Source organism: Somniosus microcephalus, chromosome 6 (genome assembly GCF_052327205.1).
Source record: "Somniosus microcephalus isolate GS21.2 chromosome 6, FLI_Smic_1.0, whole genome shotgun sequence".
NCBI lineage: Eukaryota > Metazoa > Chordata > Chondrichthyes > Squaliformes > Somniosidae > Somniosus > Somniosus microcephalus.
Window position 1 is genome coordinate 255112249 of NC_140992.1, and position 23713 is coordinate 255135961.

General features: G+C 44.2%; 1 protein-coding gene across 4 annotated transcripts in view; it reads left to right on the forward strand.

Annotated features, from left to right (window-relative positions):
- wfdc1 (WAP four-disulfide core domain 1) overlaps positions 1-18912 on the forward strand; it is a 56525-nt gene extending 37613 nt beyond the window's left edge. For 2 of the 4 annotated variants that reach the window (XM_085991770.1, XM_085991774.1), the window contains exons 5-6: positions 2316-2366; positions 12621-18912. In XM_085991770.1, the coding sequence (XP_085847896.1) occupies positions 2316-2366; positions 12621-12679 (110 nt within the window). In that variant the 3' untranslated portion in view covers positions 12680-18912. Of the gene's footprint in view, positions 1-2315; positions 2367-2988; positions 3028-12620 lie in introns of all 4 variants that reach the window. The other 2 variants (XM_085991771.1, XM_085991773.1) reach the window with 2 other exon arrangements.
- Positions 18913-23713: the final 4801 nt, after the last annotated feature.

Genomic DNA, 23713 nt, shown 5'->3' on the forward strand with positions numbered 1-23713 from the left:
TCCAAAATAATGTTATGCTTGCAGAGAGAGACTCTGAAAATCTGCAATCTCACTGTGCCGTTGTAACCACAATGAAGAGGAACTTCTGCCCACTGGACCCAGATTTGATCAGAATTCCCAATTGTCAGGATATGTGAATCGAGTGAGCAGGTGCCTGGGCTCAGTCTCTAAATACTCCAGGATGATGTATCTGGGTTGATTCCTAAGAGGAATAGAGTGAGTGAAGGTGTGTGCTGTGAAGTGTTGATGTGTCTGGATGCAGCTGGGCTTGGCTCAGCTTCCACTGGGACATTTAGGGGAAGAGAAAAAGAAGACAGATTACATTGGTGTCCTTATGCACAGCCTTGACATAAATTGCAGTAGAAGTAGCATGGTAAATTGGTTCAGTAGAAGCTTTGTTGCAAGTGACTTGATAAGAAGAGCTGGAGGTGGTTTTCCACAAACCTTGAACTTGACGGTAGTCGTCTACTACTTGCATAGTACAGGAAACTTTTTTTTATCCAGCACGGACGGGACCGACGTGGTGCCGGTTCATCAAAAATTCCGGATAACCGAACGCTATAATAAAAGATAGGGAGAGCCGACGGCTCCGTATAAAGCAACAAACCCCGTTGCTTAGCAACAACTGTAGAACAATGGCCTCAAATTTCAAGCATCTCTGTAGCTTAGCAACAGCTGCAGCCACACCCTTGCACAGCACAGATGGAAGAAGGCAAATACAAATGAAGTAAAACCTACTCCTGAATTTTGCCGGTTAACCGAGATTTCCGGTTATTTAGGTGCCGGTAAATCGAAAGTTTCCTGTACATTGTGTTACTAATAGAACATAATAGGTTCTCCTACTTTAGCTGACCTGATAAGATCATTACATTTCTTCCGGCAATATTTCCATGTGTGCTGTATTGTAGAGGTGGAATTATCATTAGTCACCAGTTCCACCCATTTCCCCCTTGGCTACTCTTCTTGGGGGGGGGGGGCCCATGATGTTCAGTGCAGGATAGGACACCCCTGTCTTTGCAATACTTCCTCCAGCAGAATTTCAAAGGCTTCATCTGAGAAATGGGCCATTCTGTGGCCTCCTCTGCTCCTTTTTATATTGTTTTTGCCAAGAAACTAAGTCTGCCAAAGCTGCAAATCACCATGCCTGCCTCCTTAACCCTTTCAATGCTGCAGCAGCATCAAATTTCCTGGCCACTAATGGACAAGATGCCAGTCATGGGCAATTTCAACTTTGGGAGCTCGCCTATAGAATGTTATTGAGGCTGACCCCAGAAATGCATGTGGGGTCAGCACATGAAAGATAGGGTAGCTGGTCTATACCCGATATCTGGTCAGGTGCTCACCTAATCAGAAAATCTAAGCTATTGTCTTCCTTCAGTATAGGAAACCTCAACTAGTAGGTGATTCAAATTACTTTGGATTTTGCCAGCCATGGCTCCGTGGTAGCCGCTTGCCTATGCGTCGGAAGGTTATGGGTTATGACACTCCCGTGCAGTGCTGAGGGAGTGCTGCACTGTCGGAGGTGTTGTCTTTCAGAGGCCCTGTCTGCCCCCTCAGGTGGATAGAAAAGATCCCATGGCACTTTTCAGAGAAGAGCAGGGGAGTTCTCCCTGATGTTCTAGCCAATATTTATCCCTCAACCAACATCACTAAAACAGATTATTTGGTTATTAATTAATTCCTGTTTGTGGGAGCTTGCTGTGTGCAAATTGGCTGCTGTGATTCCTACATTACAACAGTGACTACACTTCACAAGTACTTCATTGGCTGTAAAGCGCTTTGGGATGTCCTGAAGTCGTGAAGGGCATTACATATGTGCAAGTCTTACTTTTTATTTTAAGGAATAGATCTTCATAATTAAATGCAGTAATATTGGCGACTACCATAATCCTCAAATTATTACATTTATAGCCCGTTTTCACTGAAAAGAAATCCTTTTAGAATGGTTTAAGACCATTTTCATTGAGAAAAATCACCTCTGGTTTGCCCTAATTAATCCAACAATTCAGTATTATTATTTTGCAAATTTATTTATAACCCTCAATGCAATGGGTCCTAGCTCTGGGGATTTTGGATAGCCAACCAAACGATACCGACATACAGGCAAGCACCCAGTTACCATTTATTACCTGAACTAAAAAGGCTTATTATCCTAGCCAGGAACCCTATTACTGTCGCATCTTTTGAAGCAAAGTGGGGCCTATCGAATTCCGAAAGCAATGAGCTATTTTGACACACACTTTGCGAGTGCTATCCAGGTTATTTCACTATCTCCACAAAAGTTATTCCTAATTACTCTAAATGTCTGTTTGCAGATGGGCGCAATTTAAGACCGAAAATTTACAAGGACTATAAGGATTATTTTGGTAAGAACTTTAAGTAGTGAAGTGAATAGAGTGCCCATTGATTACATGCTGTGGAAAATTTATTTTTCCTCAAATGCAAGAACTTGCATTTTATTAGAATTTCAAAAAAACTGCGCATTTTCTGGCCTGGATTTTCCTCTTCTGCAATGGTGTTGGAGCTTTGGTGAGGTGAGACATCCACCCTCTTCTTACCTGCACCCTTTGACCCAGGCCCATTTAGCGGTGTCGGGATAATTTAAATATGATGGGAAGGTGCCTGGGTCACTTATTGCACCAGTGTAGTGTCCATCTCAACCGGGGGAGGGAGAGAAATTGCTATGGTTTTAAAGATCAGTTAGTATAATCAAATTTGTGGCTTACAAAGGCAATCAATCGCTGTTGCCTTAGTCCACGCAACCCTACAAAATTTAAATCGCTACCCCCAGGGTACACAACCAACGCTAAACACCAGAGACAACATATTTCTTTCATTAACGTGGCATGCGCTGGAGGAAAATCCTGGAAGTATTGACGACTGGCAGCAAGTCTGAAAAATCGCTCTTGCTGATTTACGCCCCCCCCGGCCCACTCACCCTGGTAATGCCTGAAAATGGGCAGTAAAGAGGTGAATTTTTTTTTTTAGGAAGATATAGCTAATACAGAAAACTCAAGAGTTAATGAAGTAAGTAAACTCAGACTTCTGATTTTCTTTCTTTTCCAATGTTCTTTTTGTTCACAAATGTACACTCACCTGTTTTGTAAATTCAAGGTACGTTTTGTTGCACAATTCTTAGAGAGAGTATATGGCACAGTGGGGTTGTTCGCATGGCTGTGCACATGTTGGGAGAAGTGCCCGAATTTGAATTCACTTAGTTTACTGTCCTAGCTCCCATGAAGAGCCCTTTGGGTAGATTTTCAACTTCGCGCCCTGGTATAAAACTGGCATTGCCGCTTGACTGCCTATTATAAAAACTGTTCCGTTTTCATTTCTATTGCAATGAACTGTATAAAAGGGGCCCAATCCACAACGTCCTTTTCATGCCCCAGGCAAGTAGAAAGTCTACCCTCCATCTCCTAGATACTGTCCCTGCCTACTTTTGAAGTGTTGAGTGTCAGTGATTCGGATGCTGCACGTGGAATTAAAACCACTATTAATTCATGCTGTAAACACAGTGAATGAAAATAAAACTGTAGGTAATAAAGAAGACAATGTCAACAATCACTTACCTGATAGAACCTGTGATACCACGGGCCTGATAGCACTACCATTCAGATGATGTACTGTAGATCAGCGCCACCAAATTCCCACCTACCAACCGAGCCCCACTCCTCCAGTAGGTCATGTCAAATAGGTTTTTGCTGACTAGTATTGAACACAATACTCCAAATGTGGTCAGGTACTGTAAAGGCTTAGCATAACTAATACTTTATTGTTCTGAATATATATCCCAACATTTCATTTGCTGTGCTGCATTGTCTAGATATTGAAAGTGATAAGTCTGCTATAACTCCCAGGTTCCATTCTAAACCTGCCTCTGTGAATTCAGTTCTACTCTCTATTTCCAATGCACTTTTTTCCACTAATGTACAATATATTTATGAAATTTTAATTTAATATGCCGGTTGCTCATCCAATACTTCCGCAAATCTTTTCATAATATCCTCTGTCTCTACTTCTTTGAGTATTGTCAGAAAATTTGACGAACTTACATTTGGTTTCAATTTCTAGTTAATTAATGTAAATTAGGAACAATAGGGGTGTAAGGACTGACCCTGTAGGATTCTATTCAGTTTCTACCAGCAGACTAATATTGCACCTATCACAAAAACACCACCTTGTTTCCTATTCTTAACAAAGCTCTTAGTCACACAGTTTTCACTGAAATCTTGCAAATTTTGTATAATTAGAAGTTTTTCCAAGTGTAACTTTGTCAAAAGCATTCTAGAAGTCTAAGTAAACTCTATCATATCGACTTTATTTGCAACATCTTCAGAAGAGGTCAAACAGATGTCAAACAAATAGTCTCATCTAAAATCTATACCACCCTCCATTTAGAATAGTTTCCAGTATTCTACCAGTTATTGATGTGAGGAATTAGCTTGTATTGGCGTTTAGAATGGGATATAAAAGGTCAGCCTTTAATTACCAGGGGTACATGACTGCCAGAGGTATACAAATCACGTCTTTCCTTGGTGCCCATAGCAACCTGACTAACCTTCCATATAAATAGTTTTCAAAGGGAAAAAGCATAGGCACATGTTCAAACAACTGGAAAAGAACGAGTGGATGAATCCTGGACCACACCTTTACAGATTTGTGGGAGCTTGCTGTGCACACTTTAGCCGCCGCGTTTCCTATATTACAACAGTGACTACACTTCAAAATTTTTCATTGGTTGGAAAGCACTTTTAGACGTCCTGAGGTTGTGAAAGGTGCTATAAAAATGCAAGTCTTTCTTTCACAGTCTTTTCACTTCCTATTTAAATTGAGTCCTCCAAGGTTAGTCTCTAAGGTAGATGGCGCTGTTGCTTGCTTACCTCTGAGACCTTGCAGCTTCAACCCAAGAGTTGCATGATGTCAATTATTCTCCATAGTACAACCCACCTTGAAGATTCAAAATACAGCGTTTGATGCCGTTTGCCTTCCAATGCTGCTACCGCCTTCTCTCACAGCTGCCACCTCCTCCTCCACCCTTCTGAGCTGTATTCTCCTGTACAACTGCATCCCTCTACCACAATCCCCGAATGATTTGATCCCATCTCGAGGCCTACCCCTCCCTCCCTTCCCCCTCTCCCCGTTGCACTTTTGAGAGGGTCTCCTATCCTTTTAAGTAATCTTCTCCTCTTAGGCAGTCCCTCGGAACTGAGGATGACTTGCTTCCACATTAAAAATGAGTTCACAGGTGACTGATGAGTCCAATGCAGGACCTACAGTCTCTGTCACAGGTGGGGCAGACGGTGGTTGAAGGGGCGGGTGGGTGGGGTGCTTGGGTTGACGTACGCTGCTTGCGCTTGGCTTCCGCTTGCTCCCGGTGAAGAGACTTGAGGTGTTCGGCGCCTTCCCGGATGCTTCTCCTCCACTTTGTGCGGTCTTGGGCCAGGGATTCCCAGGTGTCGGTGGGAATGTTACACTTTTTCAAGGAGGCTTTGAGGGTGTCCTTGAAGCGTTTCCTCTGCCCACCTGGGGCTCTCTTGCCATGCCAGAGCTCCGAGTAGAGCGCTTGTTTTGGGAGTCTCGTATCGGGCATGCGGACAATGTGACCTGTCCATCGGAGCTGATCGAGCGTGGTCAAAGCTTCGATACTGGGGATGTTGGCCTGAGCAAGAACACTGACGTTGGTGCGCCTATCCTGCCAATGGATTTGCAGGATCTTGCGGAGGCAGCGTTGGTGGTACCTCTCCAGTGCTTTCAGGTGCCTGCTGTACATGGTCCATGTCTCTGAGGCATACAGCAGGGCAGGTATCACTGCTGCCCTGTAGACCATGAGCTTAGTGCCGGGTTTGAGGTCCTGGTCTTCAAACACTCTCTTCCTCAGGCGACCGAAGGCTGCACTGGCACACTGAAGGCGGTGTTGGACTTCGTCGTCGACGTCTGCCCTTGTTGACAGTAGGCTCCCGAGGTATGGAAAGTGGTCCACGTTGTCCAAGGCCTTGTCGTGGATTTTGATAATCGGGGGGCAGCACTGTGTGGCGGGGGCAGGTTGATAGAGGACCTTTTTCTTACGGATGTTTATTGTAAGGCCCATGCTCTCGTATGCTTCGGTGAAGGTGTTTACGATAGTTTGGAGTTCGACTGCCGAGTGAGCGCAGACGCAAGCATCGTCTGTATACTGTAATTCGACGACAGAGGATGGGACGACCTTGGATCGGGACTGGAGGCGACGGAGGTTGAACAGTTTCCCGTTTGTTCTGTACATTAGCTGCACTCCAGTGGGGAGCTTACTGAGGGTGAGATGGAGCATTGCAGCAAGGAAGATTGAGAAGAACGTTGGTGCGATGACACAGCCTTGCTTGACCCCGGTTCGTACGTGAATTGGGTCTGTGGTGGAACCGTTGGTCAGGATCACGGCTTGCATGTCGTCGTGAAGCAGGCGGAGGATAGTGACAAACTTTTGAGGGCAGCCAAATTTGAGGACGACACTCCATAATCCCTCACGGTTGACAGTGTCGAAGGCCTTTGTGAGATCAAAGAAGGCCATGTACAGTGGTTGGTGCTGTTCCCTGCATTTCTCTTGTAATTGACGTGCGGTGAAGATCATGTCCATTGTGCCCCTTAGTGGGCGGAATCCGCATTGTGACTCTGGGAGGAGCTCTTCGGCCACTGGGAGAAGGCGATTGAGGAGGATTCTTGCGATGACTTTCCCTGTGGCAGATAGCAGAGAAACGCCTCTAATTACCACAATCGGACTTGTCACCTTTCTTGAAGATGGTCACAATTACGGCGTCCGAGATCCCCTGGCATGCTCTCCTCCTTCCAGATAAGAGAAATGAGTTCATGAATTCGCGCCAGTAGTGCTTCTCCGCTATGCTTTAGTGCCTCGGCGGGGATTCCATCTGCTCCTGAGGCCTTGTTGTTCTTCAGTTGTCGGATGGCCTTTTCAACCTCATGCTGGGCTGGGGTTGTGCGGAGATGGTGGCGGGTAGCATGCTGTGGGATGGCGTTGAGGACACTCGTGTCAAAGACAGAGTCGTGGTTAAGGAGATCTTCAAAGTGCTCCTTCCAGCAGGCACTGACTGCTTCCCTGTCCTTGATGAGTACCTCTCCGTTCTTGGCTTGCAGTGGGGAAGGGCCTTGGGTGCTTGGGCCGTAGATGGTCTTGACTGCGCTAAAGAATCCACGCACGTCGTGGTTGGCGGCTAGCTGCTGGATCTCCTGCGTTTTCTCCACCCACCATCTGTTCTTTAGGTCGTGAGTTTTTTGTTGGACCTCGGCCTTCAGGCTTCTGTAGAGCTGCTTTCTTGCTCTCAAGTTCCGATGCTGTTTCCAGATCAGAAATGCCTTGCGCTTGCGGCTTATTAGCTCCTGGATCTCCTGGTCATTCTCGTCGAACCAGTTTTGGTGTTTCCTGGTTGAGTGACCGAGCGTCTCTTCACAGGTGCTGATTATGGAGGCCTTGAGTGCAGAACAGACGCTGTGGGCACTCTGTGTCTCTGAATCCCTGGGAGTCGTTAGGTTGTTTGTGAGGCACAGGCTGAATAGGGCTTTCTTAGCGGGGTCCTTGAGTGCTCCAGCGTTAATTTTCCTGCGGCATTGTTTCTGTTGCAGCCGCTGTTTTGGGGCTACATTGATGGAGATGACAGAGCGGATTAGGCGGTGGTCTGTCCAGCAGTCATCAGCTCCTGTCATGGCGCGGGTGATGCGGACGTCCTTGCGGTCCCTCGCTCGGATGATGACGAAGTCCAGCAGATGCCAGTGCTTGGAGCGAGGGTGCTGCCATGAAGTCTTGTACTTGTCTCTCTGACGGAACAAGGTGTTGGTTATGACAAGGCCATGTTCTAAGCATTTCGACATGAGGAGGGTACCATTGGAGTTGGCTTTCCCTACCCCCTCTCTGCCGATCACACTTCTCCAGAGGTCTGTGTCCTTTCCAACTCTGGCGTAGAAGTCGCCAAGGAGGATCAGCTTGTCGCCCGTTGGGACTCGGGACAGGGATTGTTCGAGGCTGGAGTAGAATTCCTCTTTGGTCTCGTCTGTGGCTTCCAGTGTTGGGGCGTACGCACTGATGACCGTAGCACACTGGTTTCGGGCTAGGGTGAGTCGAAGAGTCATGAGGCACTCGTTTATACCACTAGGGGAGTCTGAGACGCCCGACCAGTTCATCTTTTATGGCGAAGTCTACCCCATGGAGGCGGCGTTCTTCTTCGGGTTTGTCTTTCCAGAAGAAGGTGTAACCACCGCCTTGCTCCTTGAGCTGGCCTTCCCCTGCCCACCAGGTCTCACTTAGGGCGGCGATGTCAATGTCGAAGCGTCTGAGCTCCCGGGCAACGATAGCAGTACGGCGTTCCGGTCTGTCACTGTTGGGGTTGTCCATGAGGGGTCCTGACATTCCAGGTCCCGAACTTCATTTTAAAGGGTGGAAGATGCCTGTGCGTGAATTCTTTTAACGTGGGGTGGCCGTTGCACACCAGCTTGACAGAGCATGGTCTTGGTCCAATGGCAAGGGGATCCAAGACGATTGGAGACCAGGCTCTGCTACAACGGCCTAGCACACACACACAAACATAATACTACCGTCCTCCTCCCTCCTTCCCGCAGGTCCTCTCTGCCTGAGTTTCCTAGGATGCATTGTCCGAGGCCGGGACCCAGGAGCGAGGACGAGCCCAGCAGCGAGGTCAAGGCCCAGGAGTGGCGCAGTGTGGCCCAACAGCGGGGTCGGGGCCCAGGGAAGGTGCGGCACGGGCCAACAGTGAGGTCAGGAGGACCACAATGCATCCTACGAAATTCAGGCAGAGACGATCTTTTAAGTAATACTCCCTTTCACGCTGCTGCTAGCCTCCTTTACCATAACCACCAGCTTCAAAGAGGCTGGAACACAAAGGGGAGGAAGTTATGCTTCAGCTGTGCATTGCCTTGATCAGACCCCATCTGGAGTACTGTATTCAGTTTTAGACACTGCACCTCAGGAAGGATATACTGGCCTTGGAGGTTTACAGAACAGATTCACTAGAATGATACCAGGGCTTAAAGGGTTAAGTTGGGAGGACCGGTTGAATGAACTTGGCTTGTATTCCCTTGAATTTAGAAGGTTGAGGGAGTGGTAAAAAGGTTCGGTAGAGTCGATGCAGAGAAGCTATTTCCTCTGGTGAGGGAATCCAGAACAAGGGGACAACACCTTAAAATTAGAGCCATGCCTTTCAGGAGTGGAATCGGAAAGCCCTTTTTCACACAAATGGTAGTGGAAATTTGGAATTCTCTCTCGCAAAAGGCTTTGGGTGCTGGGTCAATTGACATATTTTTGTTACGTAAGGGTATCAAGGGAAATGGATCAAAGGCAGGTAAATGCAGTTGAGGTACAGATCAGCCGTGATCTAATTGAATGGAAGAACAGGATTGGGAGCAGTTTAGGATTCAACAAAGGGATTAATTAAGAAAGGGAAAATGGAATATGAGAGTAAGCTTTCAGGGAACATAAAAACTGACTGTAAAAGCTTTTATACATATGTAAAGAGAAAAAGATTGGTGAAGTCAAGCGCCCCTTGCAGTCAGAATCGGGGGAATCTATAATGGGGAGCAAAGAAATGGCAGACCAACTAAATACATATTTTGGTTCTGTCTTCACAAAGGAGGACACAAATAACCTCCCAGAAATGCCACGGAACATAGGGTCTGATGAAAGGGTGGAACTGAAATAAATCAGTATTTGTAGGGAAATGGTGTTAGGAAAATTGATGGGACTGAAGGCCGATAAATCCCCAGGGCCTGATAATCTACATCCCAGGGTACTTAAGGAAGTGGCCCTAGAAATAGTAGATGCATTGCTGGTCATCTTCCAGAACTCGATAGACTCTGGAACAGTATCCATGGATTGGAGGGTAGCTAATGTTACCCCACTATTCAAAAAAGGTGGCAGAGAAAAAGCGGGGAATTATAGACCGGTAAGCCTGACATCGGTAGTGGGGAAAATGCTAGAGTCCATTATAAAAGATGTAATAGCAGAGCACTTGGAAAGCAGTGACAGGATCGGACAAGGTCAACATGGATTTACAAAAGGTAAATCATGCTTGACTAATCTACTGGAATTTTTTGAGGATGTAACTGGTAAAATAGATAAGGGAGAACCAGTGGATGTGGTGTATTTGGACTTTCAGAAGGCTTTCGATAAGGTCCCGCATAAGAGGTTAGCGTGCAAAATTAAGGCACATGGGATTGGGGGCAAGGTATTGACTTGGATAGAGAACTGGTTGGCGGACAGAAAGCAAAGAGTTGGAATAAACGGGTCGTTTTCCGAGTGGCAGGCAGTGACTAGTGGGGTACCGCAAGGATCGGTCCTAGGACCCCAGCTGTTCACAATATATATTAATGATCTGGACGAGGGAATTGGATGTAATATCTCCAGATTTGCAGACGACACAAAGCTGGGTGGGATGGTATGCTGTGAGGAGGATGTCGTGAAACTCCAGTACGATTTGGACAGGTTGGGTGATTGGGCAGAAACATGGCAAATGCACTATAATGTGGATAAATGTGAGGTTATCCACTTTGGTGGCAAAAACAGGAAGGCAGATTATTATTTGAATGGCAATAGATTGGGAGAAGGGGAAGTGCAAAGAGACTTGGGTGTTCTTGTGCACCAGTCGCTGAAGGTAAGCATGCAGGTGCAGCAGGCGGTTAAGAAGGCAAATGGTATGTTGGCCTTTGTAGCAAGAGGGTTCGAGTACAAGAACAAGGATGTCTTGCTGCAGTTGTACAGGGCCTTGGTGAGACCGCACCTTGAGTATTGTGTGCAGTTTTGGTCACCTTACCTGAGGAAGGACGTTCTTGCCATGGAGGGAGTGCAGCGAAGATTCACCAGGCTGATACCTGGGATGGCAGGAATGACGTATGAGGAGAGATTGTGTCGATTGGGCTTATACTCACTGGAGTTTAGAAGATTGAGAGGGGATCTCATCGAAACCTATAAAATTCTGTCAGGCCTGGACAGACTAGATGCAGGAAGGATGTTTGTGATGGCCGGGGAGTCCAGAACCAGGGGTCATAGTCTAAGGATAAGGGGTAAGCCATTTAGGACTGAAATGAGGAGGAATTTCTTCACCCAGAGAGTGGTGAACCTGTGTAATTCTCTGCCACAGAGGGCGGTGGAGGCCAGTTCATTAAATATATTCAAGAAAGAGTTGGATATATTTCTTAAGGCTAAAGGGATCAAGGGATATGGGGAGAAGGCAGGGACAGGGTACTGAATTTGGATGATCAGCCATGATCTCATTGAATGGCGGAGCAGGCTCGAAGGGCCGAATGGCCTACTGCTCCTATCTCCTATGTTTCAAGGGGCTGAATAGCCGACTACTGTTCCTATGTTTCCTCCTGGCCTTGCCTTCAGAAAGCTTACCTCCAGTTGAGAGGTCTGGACAGGACATTTTCTTGTATGGAAAGAGGTAAAGGTGAGCTAACTCTCAGCTTTTCCATGCATAATAGCAGTACGGGCAGAAACTTGGCAACTTGTTGCCCGCTTGCCTTTGGTCATTGATTTGGGATGGGCATCTAAAGCGGATGTGTAAATAATTGAAAAATGTGGGAGGGGAAATTTGTATCCTGGCTACGGCGCAGAATTTGTGCTCACCGCTGCCCCGCAATAAAAAGATTACATTTAATAATACATTCAAAAATGAAATATTTTGCAGCTAAAAGTGCAATATTGTGAACTTTCTCAAGTGTTTTAGTCCCCTTTCAATTATGCAAGGTTCTCTGTGTTGTCTTCACTTATCTGGTCAAATCACTTTATAGTACCTATTAAGTGATAACACTTGGGCTTCTGTGTGCTAATCTGTCTAACAAGCAGATGATTGTCATCAGGTACTATCTACTCTTTTTGGACAATTAGGAGAGCCCCTCCCCACCCCGTGTCATCAACCCAAATAACAAAAATATTAAAGGGGCGCAAAGAATAAACACCCAAATGCTACAAAGAGAAAGGAAACTTAGCAAATTATATCATAATATTTACGCTGTCAACTATGCACTCCAGCCCCTCCGGTGCCCACCGGTTGCGGAAGGCGACAACCGTACCAGCGGACCCCATGCGCTCTTTCTCCAGGGCCGCCCAGACACGGACATAGCCGCGGAAGAGAGGCAGGCAGCCAGTACGAACAACCCCACCGGCCGCATCTAACCTGGATCTGTGGATGGCCACCTTGGCCAGGCCTCGGGTGCCGTTGAATAAGAGTTGCTGAGCCAAAAATGTTGTGGCGTTGCATCTCTTTGGATGGAAGCCTAATTCTGGTAAACCTACGCTGCAGTCCCTCCAAGGCCAAACCAAGCACTATGCTATAATCAATTATAAACACCAACGTTAAAGGCTCCTCACTAAAGGTGTTTTTCCCAAAGGGAATCTTTTCACACTTTTGCCAACATTAAGATTTAACATTTATGAAACTATTTAAATGACCAACTACACTCTGAAATGCAGGAGTATTATTATTGATGCTCTTATCTTTTTTCAACCTCTGGGCCTCAATGTGAATGAAACAAATCATTATTACTGTAGTGAACAAATTAATTTAGACAAATACATGATTTAAAATCAATTCATTTGTAACATGTCTATTTGCATTTTGCAGGAACTAGTTCTAATAATGCAGTTGGCTACAAAAAGCACCACCATAAACATCTGAGCTAAAGTTGCCAATGTGAAGGTACAGCAAGATCTTTTTTAAGAACACAATGTGAATAAGAGCATACGTTCCATAATTCTACAACAGTATCAACTGTTGCAAACATACAGGAAACCTGGATCATTACTCAGTGAGTCACATAAGCCTTATCGTTAATTGCTCATCACATAAAGGCCCAGAATTTGCTGGCAACATAATGACGAGTTAAAGTCGCAAGCTGTTGTTAGTGTGTAAAAAAAAAAATCCAACAATTGGTGGTGAGAAAGAGATGCCACTTGAGAATCACCATAAATTGCTGGGCGATTTGCCGTTAACCTCCCCGTGAGCGTCAAGAAATTGCTGCATTTGCGCTGTGAAAACCAATTAAAATCGCTAGCAGAAAGCTATGGCTGCTATTTAACGGGGTAAGGAACAGTTAATGGGGTAATTTATGTTTCCAATGGCCTTCCACTGTGTTAGCAATTAAATGATCATTCTTCTGCATGTGTTGCATATAGCACGCTGACAAGATGCAAGTTAAACTAATTTGTTTCACTGATTAAACGGATTTGTTATGGATTCTGGCTGGGAACAGTCAATGCTAAATTAATTTCAGCTTGTCAGTATTAGAGTTACCTCCCACCAACCCCCCTCCCCCACCCCACCCCACCCCATCGAATGTGGGTCCACTAATTTGCAGGTAACCAACAATCACTATGTTGATTCCACAAGTAACAATACTTTGAATTGCTATAAAATATCTAGCTCTTGCGTGTAGGCAGCCTTCGGTTCCCGAATTTCATAAATTAAAAAAACAATTTCAGCCCTGGACAGGAGGATGCATCATGTGCCATAGGCAAAAAAAAAACTTAGAAGTATATATTTTCTTGCATGCAATTCGGTGATAAACTTTGTTTTAATAAGCAGATGTTCAAGTTGCCACTTCAGAGCTTTGCTAACCATTCAAATCCTTAAACTTCATTGGTTAAGGAGATAGACTATTGGTCCCACCATCAGCGGCCGGACACCACGGCAACTTGGGCCGCCTCACCCCGGGCCCGGCATCGCGCTGCTCTCTGCAGCCAGTGGAGGTTGGCGGCAATGGCGGTGAGCACTCCCTCCCTTCAGGATTTGCTCAGTGATTGTCTGCGGCCCCTTTCCCCGGGCTCGGGCTCTCGGTGAGGCGACGCCTGGTGTCCGGGGCCCGTCTCTCGCTGAGGCTGAGCTCTGAGCCAGTCACAGCGCCGGCTCTCGAGAGACTCCGAGAATGGTTCCAGCAGGGAAGGAGGCCATTCGGGCCTGTCCAGCCCGTGCATTTCCAGATCCTCACCACTGGCGGAAGGTCAAACACCATACACCTTCTCCCCACTCTCTCCCCCCAAACCAGGGTCCACTCTCTCCCCCCAAACCAGGGTCCATCAGACCAGCGGAGATGCTGCATTGCACGACAGCTTGAGCCAAAGGGATATGGGGAGAAAGCAGGGACAGGGTACTGAATTTGGATGATCAGCCATGATCTCATTGAATGGCGGAGCAGGCTCGAGGGGCCGAATGGCCTACTCCTGCTTCTATCTTATGTGTTTCTATTCACCAAGGTCCTAGATGCCCCGTTGACCTTGCCACGCCGTTTTCAACTTGCACTTCCAGCAATTTGAGGTGCAAAAATTGGAGCTGAAGGGCGTGGAAAACAATTCAACTCACAGTGCTCTCCACGAGATTCCCCACCCCAGCAAATTCTGGGCCAAAGAATTTACCTGCATTGAAAAACAATTACTTTGGTAATATTAAATTGCAAAGATATTTAAAACTGACAATTCATAAGCTAATAAAATGTTTTGTGTTGTGGATGTCTTTTGTTACAATCATCAGCACCACATGTGTAATGCAAATGAAGAGACAACTGCTGTGCTTGGAGAGTAGATATGACAAAGAAATGTGCGATGTAACATTTATATTCTTGATAGTGAAATACATAAGTTTCACAAAATGAATACTTAGATTTTATATTGTGGAGCATTTGTATACATGTGTTAATCTATAATTATGCACTACCAGTAAAAACAGAAAATACTGGAAATGCTTAAATTCAAATCAGCATCCGAAAAGAAAAACGTTTAAAATTGTGGGTGTCAAACATCCAGTAAATTAATCTACTTTTCTCTTTCAAGTACTGATTGGCCTACTGTACATTCCCAGTAATTATTTTTATTTAAGATCTATAATAGCAGTTAGCTATTTGCCTCCTATAGAATCATAAAAATCCTCTTTAATGTCTTTAATTCAACTTACTGTACAAGGTTTGCAATGTAGCAATATTTTCAACACACTTTCAAAGTACCACACATTAGAATTTTTTTTTAAATGTTAGAACGTACAAAACGTTTCATGCACAGTATTTAAATAAAAGTATAAAAATGGCAGTTGTATACTTAATATCCGTTAACAAAAAGAAACTGTGCTGGACCTCAATTATACAATAACACCTCATGTGAATACTGAAATCTGTTCTTGACTGAAGAATACCTGAACTAGTTTGAGAATACCTATTGCTTTCACAAAAGATTGTAATTTCATACTGAGTTCCACATGTATATGGAGGGGAAAGAGGGGTAGAGACTTAAACGGCGTAGTATTTGGTATAAATGTGAAATACTGAATTCTTAACTAGAAATGTTAGCATGCTTTAAAAGCATGTTACTCAATAGCAAAAAAAAAAGTGCTGTCACATAGTGTGTTGTAACAAAGGCAGGTGACGCGAATGAACTGATTGTTCTTTAGTCTCATCCTTCGGTCAATCTGCTTGTCCTCGGTTATAATGGGACTCTCGCTTGTCTTTTATTGTTTAATTAATATCAAATGTAAAGCAACTGATTAATTCACATTTAATATAGCAAGAAAGGAAAAGATTTCCAATTATATAACGCTTTAACGCCTCTCTCAAACATCTCCAAACACTGCACAATGAATTACTTTGAAGTACAGTGACTGTTATGTAGCACACCGTATAAGCTATAAACCCGACTGTTAATACAGTACTGCTCTACTTAATACCAGTACCATTGTTCATGAATGTTCTCTTATGTTTATCAAATTATGCAGAACAGAGAGGCAAGTCTGAAAGAATTTTGTACTGTATGGGTCATTTATTGAACTGAGTTTATAAAAATTGCCAACATTGGGGTATATTTTCCTTTGTTAATGTCCCCTTTACATTCATGCTGACTTTTTCACTAACATTGGCAAATGGAAGAAAATATACCTCTTGGTCTCTAAATCAAAGAAGAAAAGTATAGGTATGCACGTAGTGACGAGATCCATTTGTTTTGAGTTTTTTTTACTTGCTCATCTGTAATGATTTTCAAAAGGCTGATGTTTGCAGCATTTAAACCTCTAATGTGATATCAGGCAAGTGCACTGTAAAAGCTGCACTCTTATTACAATGCAAGATTAAAGTTTGCATTGAAAAACATGATTATGCTTTTTACCTAACTGTTGTAAATGCAAACAAACAGAAATTAGACTGCAAGTCTTGGATGTTTATCATAAATCTGATATGTATAATATATTAATTCTTGCATCTAGCACACACTGTGTGTGTCATGCTTACTTTCTTTGTGTTATATGTCTTGCTTTTTTGCCACATTAGGTGTGTCATGCTTCTCAGTCATTCCCTCGGTGTCGCGTTTCGTTGTCATCTTAAAAACTCCTTAATTGGGAATGTGTTTTTTTTTAAACCAACCTGCTACTTGTATTTACTTGTGATTTGTTGGTTGTTTTCACCCATGTGACACATCTCCCCCCCCCCCCCCCAACCTTGTCTTGCAGGCTGTGTCTCCGAGAATTAGAAAGAATTGTGTCCCAGCGTAGTGTAACTTATAGACACCATTACTCTACATCTCCCTCCCCCACCCACCCCACTCACACATTATCTTGGGAAAGGCGGAAAAAAAAGAAAGTCTTGGGTCAATTTAAGAAAGAAACTCTGGCAAATTCCTCTCCAATCCTACACGGAATCACGCAAGCTCTGGAGATCACAATGACTGCTAACACTAACCTCCGATGACCCACTTACCTTCTAATATGTAGAGATGTTTACCACTCGTAGGAACTCATCCACTTCCCTTTTGAATGCTTGCAGTGAATTTGCAAATTTACTGCAAATGCAGGAATTTATTCCAGAGATCGACATCTATCTGCGAAAAGCAGTGCCTCCGTGCATCTAACCTGGTTCTACGCTTTCACAACTTATACCTGACTCCCCTATACATCCCTAACTTAAAAGCTCAAATATCCCGTCCACGTGGACAGAACCTAATCCTTTCACAACCTTAAAGACTGCAATCATATCTCCTCAAAGGCTATGGTTTTCCAAAGTAAAAAACCCTAGCTCTCTACGTCTGTCCTGATACTAAAGGCCCATTTACCAGGAATCAATCGCAACATTTTGAAACAATTTTGTGGTTATTCTGAGTTATTTTTAAATTTAAATTTGATTTATTTCCTAATGGCTTTTGTCCCAAAAACATTGGAAAGAACTAGTCACACAGCTAGTGGTCTCCCAACAGACCCGACCCAGAATTCATCAAATGAAATGTCCTTTCTTTCCTTTATAAATAATTCTGGTCATTTTTTAAATATAAAATATATACAATTAAATAATTTTGTCTGTTGCAAACACACCTAACCTGCAAATAATTAATTCAGTGTAATATCTTGTTAGCTCTTTTGCTGAGAATCACTCTTTTAGGAAACATGTGGATCTTTATTTTAAAACACCGCCCCATCCCAACTACTCTCCCTTGGTTCCAAGGCAGGTGGTGATGTTGGTTGCTCAGCTTTGGGAACAACTTGAAACTTCAACTTGAAACTTTCACAGCCTTTAGATTTTAACTTTTTTTTTACTTGGCCCCATTATAATAACCAGATGTGGGGTAAGGGCGCAGGGAGAAATGTGGACCAAGTTTGAGATACAGGCAGAATGAAGGCTGACCGCTTCCATCCTCTTCCACCCCTGTGCCTTTAAAATACTGCACAACCCAAGCTTTCCTTCCACACCTGGTCTCCTCTAGCCACCTGCCCCTAACCTCCCCCATTGTCTTCCTGAAGCACTCGCCAGTGCCAGCTGCACACTGCCTGACGAACGGCTGGTACCAATGAGTAATACAAGACAATAATGACAGGAATGGGAGTAGAAAGAAGGGGCACGTATTGATTCTCCACACTGCTGTCAGACCCTGGGGCCTCCTAAGGTGCAGCCACAGTTTAGGTACTGTTCCCCAGTACTACCAGACCCCACAAACCCAATCTCCTACTGTTCCTAACCCTCAGGAACCCTGAAGTGAGCTAGACCCCCAGTTCCACAGAAGGTCAGATTTCTCCTTTTCAGTGCTGACGAATCCTCTGCGGCATTCCAAACCCCAGGAGCCTCTCCACATCACTATCAAACCAGAGAACTTTCACTCGTGTATGGAAACACCCCAGGACCCCTCCCTTGGTGCTCCCAAACCCCACAATAGCTTCTCCTTCCTGCTAAAGTCCAAAAAGCTACCTGTAACTAAAAACCACAAGACTGCCCTCCTCCTTGCGATAGTTGTAAACACAAGGTACCTACCTTCAATCGCATACATTTTGCCCACCATCTGATGTCTCCTGCACTTCTACATTTATCAAATGTTTTAGAATACAACTATACGAGCCAGCATATCCTCTGACTCAGCGTAAGCAATGCATCAGGAAATTTGATACTATCTAATATTATACATGCATAAATGAATGACATAAATATACCATTTCATTGTATCTGCATAATCAGTGATATCACCCATCCTGTTCTTAGCTTCCATCTTTATCATTAAATGAAATGCATTTAATTTTTTTTTAATTATCACATACAATATAAAACATTGCAAATTGAAATACTTGGTATTTTTATTTCCATTGTAAGGCATTGCACTTATGACTTTGTCACTCGTGACCTATGTGGTCATCTCAGTTGTGCAATTATTTTCATGTCTTACTGTTTTTCACTCATTTTACTAATTTAAATGACGACCCACCTCCAGTTTACTCTAATGATCAAACCTGTATGGTTTACTTGGTACTTGCCTGAGATAATCAATATTTCAGACTATTTACAAGGTGCTAAATATACAGTGTTACTGTTCTAAAAGTTTGTGTAATGTACAAATACTTTTATTGTTTCACTTTGTACCAGTGGTAACAGAGTTAAAATCCTGAATTAAACACTGTCTGAAATGATGCAAGTTGACTGGCCTTAATTTAGTTTCTGCCTGTTTGAAAATGTGACAAGTCAGGTTTTTGTCAAAAATGAACCATCCGATTGATTTGCCTATGCCACAACACTTTAGAATCATAGAATTTATATGCACAGAGACCATTTGGCCCATTGGGGGGTGGTTACCGCCCGACCCCACATTAAAGGAACCAATCTCCGCTCCCGCCCCTGCTTCCCCCCCAATCATCACCACTATTCTGGGCCTATACATTTTTTACGTGAACTCCGGTTTAAGATCACCCATGCTTAATCCAAAAGTTTGGCGTAATTGGTTCCAACATTTCATGTAAATTATAGAGATGGAAAAAATATATAATTTGGCAGATCAAGCATTTGCCTCTACAATATTTGGCTGAACACATTCACATGGAAGCCAGCACTCTTGCATGCAAATTCTGTGACGCAAAGGGAAGGTCAACCCCTGGAGGCAGCAGATCCTGGAGCCACATTCTGCCACTTAGAGGAGGAACTGGATCGGGCTGAAGAAAAAGGTCAGTGTCATTTTTTTTAAAAATCTGCTACCTGCAATGGTTGCTATCTTCGGCAGTGGTAATTGATCGATTATCATTGTACTGCTCACACTTGGAACTTTTACGAGGCCTAAAGCAGCACATATGCTTACTCTGAGCGGATGTAGTTCCCCTGGGGCCTATTGGGGCACTTCTTCTGCAATTTCGGGGGGGGGGGGGGAGCCCTGGATCACCCCAGAAATGCCCTCAAAGTGCTGTTAGGATATTGGATGGTACACTGAATTACTTGCTCCAACCCCTTCCCCCGGAATCTCAATCTCAATTTTGTAATTTAAATCCTTAAATTTTGCACCATTTTCTATTTTAGTGCATGCAGTATTGTAACATTACTTTTTTTATAGTGCAACTTCAGAGTATGTAAAACTCAGCAATTTCATTAAGTTAATAAATTTAAAAAATTTTGGCCTTTGTTTGATTTCTCTGCCAATTTCCCTCCTCTGTTCTTCACGTGAACACATCAACAACTTGCTACGGTAGAGATTCCCATGTGCCATTCAACCTCCAGTACCTTAAACAATTGCTTGTGAAACTTGACTGAATGTCCGCAAGAAGAAGACTTGCATTTATATAGCACCTTTCACGACCATTGGACAGCCCAAACTGCTTTACAGCCAATGAAGTACTTCTTGAAGTGTAGTCACTGTTCTAATGTAGGAAACATAGCAGCCAATTTGCACACAGCAATCTCCCAAAAACAGCAATGCGATAACAACCAGATAATCTGTTATAGGTGTTGATTGAGGGATAAATATTGGCTAGGACATTGGGGATAACTCCCCTGCTCTTCTTCGAAATAGTGCCATGGGACCTTTTACATCCGCCTGAGACACCTTGGTTTAACGTCTCATCCGAAAGATGGCATCTCCGAAAGTACAACACTTCCTCAGTACTGCACTGGAGTGTCAGCCTCGATGTTTGTGCTCAAGTCTCTGGAGTGGGACTTGAACCCACAACTTTCGGACTCAGATGCGAGAGTGTTACCCACTGAGCCACAGCTGACACACAAAAGGGATATCACACCAGAGCCAAATCCTGCACTCTCTCACTACATACACCTTCAGCAGAAGTCACCGAATAGCAATTAGGGGAGGAAATCCTGGCAAAATGTTTCCTTTGCTAACCCACGGAAACCTATAGCCAATTTTTACCCCCCTACCAATGCCTCCACTTAAGATAAACTCAGCCAGCAGGCCAGGCATCAAACCTGGGGCCGTTCTGGTCTGTATTACTTAACTATTCAAGTGGACAACTGGCTGAGGCATCAGGGTAGACCCAACAAACAGTATTTTAGCATTTAAATTTATCCAAACTTGTCCCTGTATGACGAGAATGAGGAGGGGAGTGTGTTGGCGTTTGGTTTACTTTACCCAGTAATATCACGATGGATACATTTACACTGCAACTTTAGCATCGCTAAAAAGCACTTCCTTATTCACCAACAACTGAAAGGTGACACTATAATTCCAGAATCCAGTTCCAACCTGACTGCAGTGAAGCAGGAAACCTCTTAAACCAGATTGACTCACGTCAAAGCACACTTAAAAATTCCAAGTATTTGCTTGGCTCAGTGGAAGTGCTCTTGCCTCTGAACCAGAAAAGTTATAAATTCAAGACTCACTCCAGATCTTAAGTGCACTTTTGTCTATCAGTTTATTAATTAGCAAGAACTTTTCAATTATATAGTGCCGTTCACAACCTCAGCACATTACAAAGCACTTTTGCAGCCACTAAAGTATCGTTGAAGTGTCGTTACTGTTGTAATGTAGGCAAATGTGGCAGCCGATTTTGTACATCAAGGTTCTCACAAACAGCAGTGAGATAAATGAGCAGGTCACACTTTTTTTGGTGGTGTTGGTTGAGGGATAAATATTAGCCAGGCTGCTGGGGCAACTACCTTCATCTTCAAAAAGTGGCAGGGTGGCATAGTGGTTAGCACTGTTGCCTTACAGCGCCAGGGACCCGGGTTCGAATCCGGCCTCGGGTGACTGTCTGTGTGGAGTTTGCACATTCTCCCCGTGTTTGCGTGGGTTTCCTCCGGGTGCTCCGGTTTCCTCCCACAGTCCAAAGATGTGCAGGTTAAGTTGATTGGCTATGATAAATTGACCCTTAGTGTTAGGGGGATTAAATACGTGGGGTTACGGGGATAGGGTGGGATATGTGTTGGTGCAGGGGTTACGGGGATCGGGTGGGATATGTGTCGGTGCAGGCTCGATAGGCCGAAATGGCCTCTATCTGCACTGTGGGGTTTCTGTGATTCTGTGATTCTGTGTGAGATCCTTTCTGTCCAGCAGAGAGGGCAGACACTGCGTCAGGACATCTCATCCAAAAAGACCACACCTTCGACGGTGCAGCATTTCCTCGCTACTGCACTGAAGTGTCAGCCTCAACTATGCTTAAGTCTCTGCAGTGGGAATTGAATCCCAGCCTCTGACTCACAGGTGAGAGTGCTACCACTGAGCCAAGACTGACATTATTGTACTTCTGCTGTTTTGTTGAAATTATCGCACCCAACCTCTTTCTTTAAAAACTGACAGCTTTCAGTCAAAACAAGGTATCTTGCATAATGATTATAAATCGAAACCAAGAAAACACACAGTTGAGTTGATTTTATGGTTTCCTTTGGAAGTTGTCCTCATTAATAGGTTAAATTTCACAATAGATTGCCGTTTAATCTTCAACTCATTACTCAGCATAAGCAGGTTTGCTTTTCCTAGACTTGCCTTACTCTGGGAGTGATACTAGTTGATCTTAAACATTATTATTCATTGGCCCAGAAATTCGGGTCGGAGGCTTCCCGCGGGTGCAAGCCCCCGACCTGCACTTACCTAGCGCGCCGGCCATTGAGCTGTGGGCCCGCGTGGGATTCCAATCCTGGGCCTCCTCCAACTGCCGGCGCGCAGTGCTTGCGTATCCCAGGGGCGCAGTTAGTTCGATGCGTCCCCTGGGATCACGTGGGCCATGGAGAGCCAATGGTAGCAGGGAATGCTTCATTCATAAGTTTGACAGGAAGAGCCCCAAAACATCACTGAAACTTCAAATAAATTTTTTTAAAACATCATTTTAAAATAACTATAAATTACATGAAGGAGGAGGCCTGCACTTCCCGAGCCTGCCGCACCGCATCGGGCGCCGCAGCGCCGGAATAGCGCCGCAATGCGGCAGGTAGCGCCCATTTTCAGGCGCAAACACCCTTCAGTAGCGCCAGCAGCCGTTTGGGCGCGGCGCTACTGAATTTTTGGCGCGCACAGGGGGACTTAGCGCCGGCGCTAACTTTCCGGCGCTAAAGCCCTGGCGCGGCGCCAACTGAATTTCTAGGCCACTGTCTTTTAAAGATTGAGACATTGGATAAAGATGCATTTATTTTCCCTCATTGTATTTCATAAATCAACAATAGTAGATTTTGTAGTTACTAAACAATCTCCCGTTTGTAGTAAATATTGTTCATTTACTTGTTCTATGTTAAATAAGTTGTTGGTTTTACCTGCTAGCTACTAGTAACCCGTAACATTTTTGATACTAATGCAGAGTTTTAAATATTATGAGAAACCTCTTGGCTCTCTCCAGAGAAATTAGAATTGGAATTAGACAGAGGTCAGGCAGTGTAAACGAAGCACTGTCTGGCTGGGAAGTATACAAACACCCATAAAGTCATAAAGCATGGAATAATACATTTCTTTTTGCACTTGTTTCTTAGCCACCAGCTTGTACTCATAAAATACTTCCCCCTCCATCCCTCCCTCTCCTTTATATGCTATACTACTTTGATGTGAACTCTACGCAACCCTTTTCAAACTCTGAACAGTTGTCTTGCTTAGAAATACTTCCAAGGTCTCAGCTGTTCAGAACCTATCATATTCCACTTATTATTGGGTACAACTCATTAATTCTCAAACCATGGAAACTGTCATCTATACCCTTTGCATATCATCACAACCGCAATCGATGAGAAAATCAGTACCTCTGACATAAAAGAGGAGAAAGGTCATTCTGTCCCCAGGTTATAAGTGCCTGCCGGGACACAAGATAACATTTTTTAATAAATACATACAATTATTATCTGTTGTGTAGCACATTCTGTCACAGTATATGGATTTTTAAGATTAGCTTTCTATTTACTTGGGGAGAGGAGGAGATGGAACAAAGACACCACAAGAATAGCAGCATCTGGGAAAAAAAATCTTAACAGATCGATAGCACACAATGCATATCTCATTTGTTTTAAGGCACGGCTTGTT